Source organism: Oculina patagonica, chromosome 14 (genome assembly GCF_052425735.1).
Source record: "Oculina patagonica isolate OP01 chromosome 14, crgOcupat, whole genome shotgun sequence".
NCBI lineage: Eukaryota > Metazoa > Cnidaria > Anthozoa > Scleractinia > Oculinidae > Oculina > Oculina patagonica.
Window position 1 is genome coordinate 24,977,797 of NC_135771.1, and position 10,440 is coordinate 24,988,236.

At 39.9% G+C, this 10,440-nt stretch overlaps 2 protein-coding genes across 3 annotated transcripts; one reads left to right on the top strand and one right to left on the bottom strand.

The window, feature by feature from the left end:
- The first annotated feature begins 444 nt into the window (after positions 1-444).
- LOC144637774 (potassium channel subfamily K member 15-like) lies at positions 445-6,176 on the top strand. Of its 2 annotated transcripts, none has more exons than XM_078496851.1 (3): positions 445-610; positions 3,463-3,787; positions 5,135-6,176. In XM_078496851.1, the coding sequence occupies exons 2-3, from the start codon at positions 3,475-3,477 to the stop codon at positions 5,830-5,832; spliced, it is 1,011 nt and encodes a 336-aa protein (XP_078352977.1). In that variant the 5' UTR covers positions 445-610; positions 3,463-3,474; the 3' UTR covers positions 5,833-6,176. The 2 variants fall into 2 exon arrangements, with proteins under 2 accessions (XP_078352977.1, XP_078352978.1); XM_078496852.1 differs by lacking the exon at positions 445-610 and adding an exon at positions 2,359-2,499.
- A 1,495-nt stretch (positions 6,177-7,671) lies between these two features.
- On the bottom strand, positions 7,672-9,951 carry LOC144637637 (uncharacterized). Its single transcript, XM_078496697.1, has one exon. It carries the CDS (start codon positions 9,949-9,951, stop codon positions 7,672-7,674), a length of 2,280 nt encoding a protein of 759 aa, XP_078352823.1.
- Between the last annotated feature and the right edge of the window lie 489 nt (positions 9,952-10,440).

Sequence of the window (10,440 nt, forward strand, 5' to 3'; positions counted from 1 at the left end):
CCATTTTCCTACCTCAAGTCTTTGTTCCATTCTGTGCACGCTTGACCGCTGGTCAAAGGGAACGAAGGGTCTGGGTACGAGGGTGTGGAAGGCCAAACCGGTCGGATATTAAAAAGAAAACTTGCGTTTTAAAATATATTAGGATTTATGTGGACAACGCCTCATTAGGGTGAAAATTTTCATAACAAATTATTTTATGCATGTCCCAAACTTTAACTAATGTAGTTAATTTTAACAGACTGCTCCAGGCTTCTTTCGGTTTCTAAATTCAGAATTGGCATGGCTCGTCGTGGCTTCACTGAATTTTTCTGCGCCCGCGATTCCTGTAGCTCTCCGTAGCCTCGCTATCAAACTGAATGGTAATTATATCGAAATGGGATTGTTTTTGACAGCTGTTTGGCGGGCTGTTTGATCTCCATCACAACCCAGGCTCTCAGTGCAACACTAGTATTTGATCCGTGTCGACAAAGTTGAAGAGGAAGTATTGTTTTATTGGTGAACAGCGAATTAGGAGAGAAAAAAGCTCCAATATACAGAGACCAACGGTTTTACAAATCACCGCAACTGTGTCAATATATTTCCATGTTGTGGTTGTTGTATATTTGAACAGGTAAGTGAAGTGACCGATTGTATTTTACGGACGATATCTTATTTCTCCGGAGTCCGCGTTGAGCCGATGTTGCCCGCTGAATTGTGGATTATTCGTGAGAGTCGCCTGTTGTTTAACTGGATGCGGATTGTTATTGCTATAGATATGCTTTATTCCAACTCCAGTAAATAAACAGCTTTCGTCTTCCAGATTTAAATTTCTTTGCAAATCGTCTGTACTAAAATCGCTCCCAAATAAACTCTTTCAATGCGCGTTTGTGCGAAAACGAAAATCCCCCGGATAATGCGTAAATTTTGTCTTGAACGCTTTTTTTGTTGAGGACCAACATTTACTAGTGAGGCCACCAAAATGTAGCTTGTTTATGCTAAAGATAAGGAAATATGTGAATTCTATTGAAAGATAGCTTGCTTGTTTAGCCCGCTTAACGGATCTTCATAACAAAACTGAATACCGCACCTAAATGAAAACGCGTTCTTGTTATTGAAAAGATGTCGCCTGATCAAATTTTAGCTCGGGATAATCCTTAAAAATTATTTCTTGACGTCAACAGCCATGAACATTCAATTTTTACAATTAACTATGACACGCGATGGGCGATCACATCACAGAAGATATATCCCTTGTTGTAGGTGAAAATATCATTCGAGAAAACGGCAGATGGCGAGACTGTATTGCACTGAGACATAAAGGAAAACAATAAATGCAATTTTGGAGCGTGTAAAATTTGAATAACGAGTGTCACGAAAGTGAATATCAACACATTCCAAAATTGAGCTAATCGCGAATCTCTTCGTTTTCGAGCGAAACAGAAATTCTTGCAAAAAATGTTTTTTTTTTTGTTTGTTAAAAACTACATTTAACGTTTCAATTGAAGTCGATGTGAGCAGGTGTTTTTAGTTTCGAAAACATAATTTTCAGATAGTAGTATTATCGACTCTACCTTTGCAACGTTTTATTGGCTAGATCGTTTAATAATAGAGGAAATTATTTCATCGCTTTAGGACATTTTTTATTCAGGATGAACTCAAGAAAGTATAGAACCAATATTTGTCATTTGATACTGAATTACTTGAGAAAACAGCCGGTACTCTTTTTGGCAAAAATTAAGGTCTGCATGCTGTATATTTGGTGAATTAAATATGCCAACTGTCAGCTAATGTTCTCGTTGTTTGTCAGTTCAATTGTTTCTGTGAACCAATCGAAATTTAAAAAGGTGTCATGTAATTGTTACTAGTGACACTGAATAAGGGAAAACTGAACCACGCACCCAGCTATATCGAGATCCATAAAAAACTAAAATAATTTGCAAAATATGGGGAGATGACGTTCCTATGAAACCGTGTCGGAAATGTTCGGTTTACATTTTTCACTGTAAAAGCTTATGCCTTCGTTATAAACAAGACCAAATACTATTTCAAATCTTTCAAGTAAAATTTATCTGTATACATGTAGTATTTAGAGAAAAAACTAGAGAACCAATGAAAAATTGCATAAAATTATTTCTATTCTATAGTCAGAGCCTCCAAGTCTCATATTTAAGTGGAGCGGAAAACTTTAACCGACTACGCTAAGATTAAATGCGATACCTTTGAAAGGAAATTGTGTTTTTATAAGAAAATGTTTTCTTACGCGAACTGTTTACTTCCATTCGCTGATCTTGTCAACGCGTATTTGCATACAGAAACAGGCATAATGGGCCACCTGCTCTACCTTTGAACTATACCCAATGTAAAACGAAGTAGTCTGAAGAAAGATATAGAAAATTTATAAAGGCCGATTGGAAGGATGTTTAATATAGTGTGACGATATGACAAGAACCTCTTAAAGGCAACGTTGTTACATTTTTGTCGGGTTTATACTGTAACACGGCGTCATCTGGGATCATAAAGGTATGATTATAGATTTAAAATTGATTCCTCATAAAGGAAAATTAATTAGTTTAACGCTTTTCAGAGATACATTCTCAATGCGTGTTAGGACCTATTATAAAACGTTATGTGTGGTTCAAAGCGCACAATGGTGAATGATCGAGTTGTATATTGACTGACTGATCAGGCGATAAAAACGATGTAGAAACTATCAGTTTGAAAATTCAGTTGTATTAAAAGAACGCTTTAAGCCGTTGTTCAATATCAGTCACTTGTGTATTTTATAACTTTCCTTTATTTAAAAATAGAATCCCGCAGATTGTGGATCATCCCAAAACTTGACGAATTGAAAACACGTTTATATTTTAAGAAGAGTACAAACAAAATACTTTTTTAAATTTCTATCGTGCAAAATTACAAAATGGCAAATGGTTCAACTAATATTGAATTTAACGGCTTTAAATTCTCGAAGCACAAAAGGTTCTGTTTGCATTTTTGACGAACTTAAAACTAACGACGGGGTCCGAATCAAAATCGGAAGCAGAATCGGAGTCGTTAACTAAGTCGGAGTCTGGAAACGGAGTTCGAGAGCGAACGTTGGCCACTTTTGACAAGATTTGAAGCCATAGCCATTTTTACCGCGTTGCATTTGGTCTGTTCATTTTTGAATTCAAGAATAAGTTATGCCTTCTTTTAGCATTGTATTGTTATTTCAGCCTAAACGTAGTTAGCCTGTGAACAGGCTCCGGCTGGGAAGGCCGCGAAGGAACTGACCGCGGGCTGAGAAGAAACTGGTTGCGAGTGAAGTGGCCAAATAGGAGGGGAGGAGGCCGAGGGGGGTGATGGGGGGGGGGGTGATGGGGGGCGTCCCCCTCCGCACCTTCCTTCCCACCCCTCCATCTACTTTTCCTTCCCGCTTTTTCTTCGCCCCTTCTCGACCTGTTCACGGGCTAAAACGTAATAAGAAAATACGTTTTGTTTCAGACCTCTGTCGCTATGTGTGGCTGTTCCAAAAGCACGAAGCTACTGTTGTGGAAGGCTTTGTTTCGAGTGATCGCTTTCATCGTGGTCGCATTGACTGGGGGATTAATTTTCTCGAAAGTGGAACGTCCCAATGCCGAAAATAATTCAAAGACCAAAGACGAGCTTTTAGACAGCTTAAGGAAAGAAATGGAAAAGAAATACAATATGACCAAGAGTGATTTTGACAACTTTACCCAAATGACTAACGATGCACTAAGCCTAGATGGGCCTGAGTGGAGTTTTTACGAAGGCTTTAGGTATGCCTTTGAAACGCTGACGACAATTGGTAAGTTAAACATACAAAAGTATTTTTTCTTGAAGCTGTGCACGTGGTGAACGATATGGGTTTACATAAGTTCAAATACGGTCTAGCCAAAAGTTTCTTGAGACACTTTGAGGGGTATCAAATGGTCTTTGCGAGCATTTGCGAGCATGCGAGCAAAGCGTTTTTCTTTGCGAGCACGAGCACTGACAAAAGTTAGCCTTGCGAGCAACGAGCACTTTTCAAAAAGTTACACCACTGAAAACCGAGCATGCGAGCACTTGTAAAAACGTGCGAGCACGAGCAAACGAGCACCCACTAAAATTTTGCGAGCATTGCGAGCACTGCGACATTTTGAGGGACCATTCATGACCCCTACTTTGCATACAAAATATACACCATCCAGTGAGAATGTCAATACAATTTAGTGTTGCCGTACTCTTCTTCCTCCCTGCAAACAGGGCCAAAATGTTGTGGGCGGGCTGTATGGATGAAAAAATGACAATTGTACTGGGGGTGGGAAGGGGGTGGCGAAGACAAATATCATTCTCTGGTAAAAAGATGAAGTGTCCTAAGACCTTTGACTAGGATATTACGTGTCCCGTTGTTTATTTCTGTAAGAACATGCTGAGCAAACTATTTGCAAACAGGAAAATCACTTGAGGCATTTATGATAGTATTTGCATTCATATCTAGTGTTGCTTCATGAGTGTTCTTTCTTTTCCGAGCAAGGTCTTAACGCCGGAGAACTTTTATTCTGTTATGAATTATGAAGACTTTAATGCTTGAAAGAATTTCTGAGGACGGCTTTATCTCACTTTTGCGCATGTATGTTCAAGTTCACTTCAGTTTATTTAGGTTTAACCTTGCCTAGTTCCTAGGCCTCTATTTTCGTCGCGGTCAACTCGTTTCGAGTCACTTGCTGTTCGCCCCGGATGCGTCACCGAAACATGTTGTGACGTCAAAGATACCGCGAAGGCCTGGGAAAAAAGCCGTACAGTTTAGAGCGGTTTTCACTTTGAGTGTCGAAAGTAATTCGCGAATGCTTTGGTTTTACATTACTATGCTTAGTGATTAGTTTAAAACTCTCGCGCCACTTTTTCAGCCAATCAAAAGTAAAACCAAAACCAATCGTGACTCGCTCGCGCACGTTTTCCCGCGCCTTGTGCCGGCTACATGTATTTGCTTCGAGTTTTGATTGGTTGACTGCATTGTCTGTGTTCTTTGTGATTGGCTAGAGTGATTAGTTTGGCTTTAGTTTTACGACACTCAATTGAAAACTGCTCTTACTTTCGTCATATTCCTAGTACTAGTTCAAGTTATCAGTAACAAATAAAGAGAAACAAAACATATTATTTTATTATTTTCTAGGGTATGGTACCCTGGCACCATCCACCAGTCTTGGCCAGGGACTATGCATCGTATTTGCAGTATTGGGCATTCCTGTTACCATTCTAGCATTTAAATCAGTTGGTGAGCTTATCAGCGGTGGAATTATCTCCATTATCGCATTCATCGAAAGCAAATGCTTCAAAAGAGAACCTTCTCACGTTGAGGCCAAGTGTACCGCAGTGACATGCGTACTAATGTTGATAATGTTACTATTAGGAGCCACGTTGCAAGCATATGTATATCATACCGATGACATGACTTTTCTGGAGGGATTTTATTTTTGGTTTATTACCTTCACAACTGTTGGATACGGCGATTTCGTACCAGGCTATTCCAAAAACCCAGCCTCCTCCCAAAACAATGGACATGCAAGGAATGAAGCTCTTCGGACGGCAAATATAGCTTTCAATATCACTTGGACCACGCTTGGTTTGTGTGTGGTTTCTAGTGTGCTCAATGCTGTAGCCGCGTTCATCGAGAAGCGATCCGCTGAACGGCTGCGTACAAAGTGCTGTTCTTGTTTACACGGCGATCAGGAAGAATCGGAGGAAATAGACTCGAAAGACAACGATAGTTATCGAGTGAACAATTACAATGGAAGTGAAAAAATTGGAAGTGGAAATGGAAGTGAAAAAATTCCTGAAGATGAAAATTATCACAGCGTGACGTATGTGTGATAAGGTGCTCAATATACCAGATCTCTTCTTGTGGATAAACTGAAGAGCACTGGGAAAGAGATTTTCAAAGCATAGAGTTTTAGCTTGGCAATCGTTTGCTCCAGGTCTGCTCATTTCGCGTACTCTGAGACCTCCCCGAATACCAAGCCTTATTTCTCTACCAATGAAACTACAGGGTGATAAAATCACAGACAAACAGACATCACGTGAAGTGGCACGTGATCGTTGATGATCTTATTTCCTATGATACAAAAAGAAAATCCGCCTTTTTTGCGGTCACTCAATTTAGGTGAATGCAAAAACTTTGTATATCTATCATGACACAGGTTATTGACAAATGTCATGCATCAAGTTTATTTATTATTTTCTCACACAAAACAAGGAACCGAGATTTACACGTGTGTTAAGTGACACGTTGGTTTTGAGGCTGATTATATTTGTTTTGTTTTTACAAGAACTGCCGTATCTTTGCTTTCCTTGGGGCAACGTTAGGAAAGCCAAGGAAACTAGATTTCACAAGATTCCCTTATTTCAATGGTTACTGCTATTGTTGGAGAAACAAGCACTTTCTTGTGGAATCTCATTTCTAAGATTTTACTGAGCCCCCAAGTTTTGATAGAAAACTCCGTTGCCAAGCAACATGACGTACTTTCATGACATCATGCTATCATTCGGAGAACTTCGTGCGTTCGTGTTTTTTAATGATTTGACAGTCAGACATTCGTCAAGTACTTTTACGAAGATTTGACGAAAACAGTTCTCACTCGTCCAAATGACAAAGGAGGCGATGATTTAACATTTATACAAACGTGATAAAAAAATCCATTTAAGCCTTAGCACAAACTATTATGATACAATTAACTGTGCTTAACAACGACCATTATTTTAGTCTGCATAACGATTGCTATCTGTTTTACTTCATGCAATAAATAAACAACTACACTTCAACAAAGGCATTGTGAGATTGCAAGGAACCCCAAAGAGCAAGAAAAAATAGGTTCTCTTGTTTTTGTTTTCTAAAAGGGTAACAGGAAAATATTGCTAAAAATATCGCCGTCACTTGAAATCCTGAGAACCACCCCCACCCCCACCCCTGATGGGGGTTTGACGCACTTTGGATTACAACAACCAGAATTCGTAAAACTCATAAACAAATTCTATTCATTAAATCGAAGTATTACAGTAAATGTCTGGCTATATATAAACGTTAAATGGATTTCTGAACCGGCTTAATAGTAATAATGTTCTTAATGTAAAGTTCTGTTTTTTTTCCCCCATAAAATCAAACAAAAAATTATATTGATGACGGGAGTCCATATGTAAATTAAGTACTATTGTTTTCTAAGAAGTTAAATTATTCAACATTACTCATTTATTAATCGGTTAAACTCCTGTCAAATTCGAAACATGAATTTGTCAGGAGCCCATTATACAAGTATGAATTTCTGAACATGCTCTCTTGAATTATTTTGCAAATTTTTATGTCAGTTTTACAAAAACGATAAGAAAATGATTGTCTTGGCAATTGCAAAGTTCAGTAGCGATGAAAAATGCAAATTATTGTTGATCAATGCTACATTCTCCCAACCTGTTTCATACAAACATATAGGAACTAGTAATGAGAATTTAGCAATCAGGGTTGAATTTTTTTAAGAATTCTCTTCCAGCGTTACATTACAGTACAACTTAAAAAGGCTAAACTACATGGGAAAAACATATAAAAATATATAAAAACATATAAAAGTTTACAAATGAAAAAATACAAATAAAAATGTTCGTTGGCCTTTTGCCTAAATAAAAGCCTAAAGTTCAGAGTACAACAACTTCAAAACTGAAGAATCACATTTTGTTTATTTGTACCAAATCTACTTTCTTTTCTTCCCCTGCTTGAATTGGGCGAAAGCGCTTGTACATTTTAAAGAGGAAAACCAGTAAAACAAGATGAAACAATATGCCGAGGGAACTGCAAGCGGCAGCTATCGCTGACAAAACATGCACCTCCGTTATTTTCTTACTGGTCTCCTCTTGCGTCTCATCCACTGAAGTTTTCTTTTCGCCATTCTCCGATCCTTCTTGGCGTTTTTTCTTACTTTCTTCCAAGTTCTTTCTGAACTCCTCGTGACCGATGTCGAAGGATTGGCATGTGGGAAATCCTCGAGGGACGGGTGGGTGATCTTCATGGGAAACGTTGAAAATCAACAGCATTCCCTCGAAGTGGTGCAGCATCACGTGACAATGAAACAGCCAATAGCCGGGGTTGGTTGTTCGAAAGCGGACAACAGTATAGCCCATTGCTGGTACGACCAAAGTGTCTTTGACAGGCGGGTTGTCAAAATTTAACCCAGTGGCGCTGCCTGAGGTCCAGTAAGGGTGACTACACATCTTATCTTGGCGCCAGTTGCAGGCAATGTCGTCATTTCCGCGGAGTATTTTTCCAGTGATGTTATCAACTACAGGAAAGCCCATCTTTAAGACCTGAAAACTGTAACCATGGAGATGCATCGCGTGGTGCGCCTTGCCTTTGCTTCCGAAATCTGTGCCTTTCTGTAGACCTCCAAAAATGTCAGACATCATGACAAGTTGTACTGTTTTATTAGCGGGAAGGGTTATTAAGTTCGAACACAGACATCCTTTTTTCTCGCAATCGTGAGTGCAAGGAACCAGTCCCAACGTGGACGGATGTTGGAAGAGAGGTGCACTGGGCATAATAGTTCTGCGACTGTTTATGGAGGATCCAATTGGAAAGGCCATGTTCAAGAACAGTTCCACGTCGACATTTTCGTCCTCGAGTGAAATCTCACCCTCGTGACCATGGTAACGAGAATTGTCTAATCGAAGATCCGAAAATGCGACGCATTGCATGTTGGGGTATAGATCTTGGCGATAGGCCGGCCATGCACAGTTAAGAATTTTGCAAGGAGATTTAGAGGTGCAGTTTCGTCTTTGACTCGTCGGATCCCCTGTCATGTTGCTTGTTCCTTCGTAGTGTAGAATTGCCTTCGCATCCCAAACGATGTCGTCGGGCTGAGGGTTTTCGAAGCCATATCCCATTCGAAGAGTCGTTGCTCGCATCCAATATCTTCCTGGATTCTGATTGGCTTCGAATTCAACCACATATGTTTCCCCGGGGAAAACGATTACAGACTCTAGTTCCATGGGTTCAACTGGATTTCCGTCACTCTCAACGACGGTCAGCTCGTGATCGTCGATAGAAACTCGGTACGCGAATTCTCCCGAAGCCAGAACGATGTGTAGCCGATATCTTTTCCCCCTGGTGGCCATAAAAACTGTCAGGGGAGCGCTGTTATTTCCTTTTCGACCGCGACCGTTTATGAGACCAGACCAATAGTCCATAGAGCTAAGCTTGACGCCGTCGAAGGAAGCACCCTTTTTCTCGATTGGGAGAAAAACTGATTTCGCTGTCCCAACAGGTGCAAACTGGAAGGGATCAAGTAACTGGATTTCGGTAGAAGCGACAGGAAACCAGTCGGTTATCACTACAGGAAAGTGAGGAATTACTCCTCTTTCTTTCGATCTGTGAACGATTAATGCTCCATAAAGGCCGTCTACCCTTTGAAGATCGTTGTGAGAGTGATACCAGTGAGTTCCCGGAGGATCAGCAATGAACCGATAAGTAAAGCTCGCACGAGGAATAATCGGACATTGTGTTACATAAGGAACTCCGTCCATCCAAACATTGTGGCGCATGTGAATACCATGCCAGTGGATTGCGACTCCTTCTTTTTCCATTTCGTTGACAACTTTTATGGCGACTTCTGCGCCTTCCACAACCTCTAGCGTCGGTCCTGGAAAGAGCCCGTTGACAAGAATAATCTTCCTTTGACTACTGCCATCAACGGTGTGTACCATTTGTGGAGTAAGCGACACGTTTGGTACCTGGTGATGAAAGCGGTTAGGTGCTAACTTGAGTGTCCCGTTTTCTTCCAGTTCCACGTCATAAGATTTCTTGCCATCGTCCGTTGTAAATGTCATCGCACGACTCTCGGTTATGACCAAAGTAAACTCGCAGATCGACGTGTAGCAAGATAGAGATTCTGTCTTGCACGAGAAGATTTGGCAGGAAAGAAAGAAGAGCACAATCAAGATGGCATTCTTCATTTTCGCGAAGTTTGAATTGTACGCAAAATCGTGACTCTCGCCTTGCAAAACAAACCTTAAACAAATATCTCATACTGTGTGAAAACACTTGAAAATATTTAGCAATTTTAATTGACTTGACTTGCCTTTTGAAATAGCATCAACCTTAATCCATGTAAACACCCAGTTTAGCTTCCTATTGGTTTGATCACTGGACTAAAGAACTCCATGGGTGATTCGGCTTTCTCGATCGACTGGAATAATTTAGTTCGGCACGGCAGAAGCACGACGTCTGAACTAGGCCTAATTTAATTTTAAAAACTGTTCACTTACCTTATTATAGGAAATTAACGATACATGTTATTAACGAATTAACGAATTTCAAAAATTCGCGTTAATTTTATTGATGTTAATTAATATAAACACGTTTACTATAAGCATTTAACCAGAACTTTTCTTAAATTCGCGTTAATTTTATTACGCGTCAATTTTGTTCGCGTTGTTAAAATG

Excerpts from the sequence above, each read along its gene's own strand:
- LOC144637774 (XM_078496851.1), top strand. The coding sequence starts at position 3,475 with ATGTGTGGCTGTTCCAAAAGCACGAAGCTACTGTTGTGGAAGGCTTTG. Across the intron at positions 3,788-5,134 it reads TGAAACGCTGACGACAATTG|GGTATGGTACCCTGGCACCA; the intron begins GTAAGTTAAACA and ends ATTATTTTCTAG.
- LOC144637637 (XM_078496697.1), bottom strand. The coding sequence starts at position 9,951 with ATGAAGAATGCCATCTTGATTGTGCTCTTCTTTCTTTCCTGCCAAATC.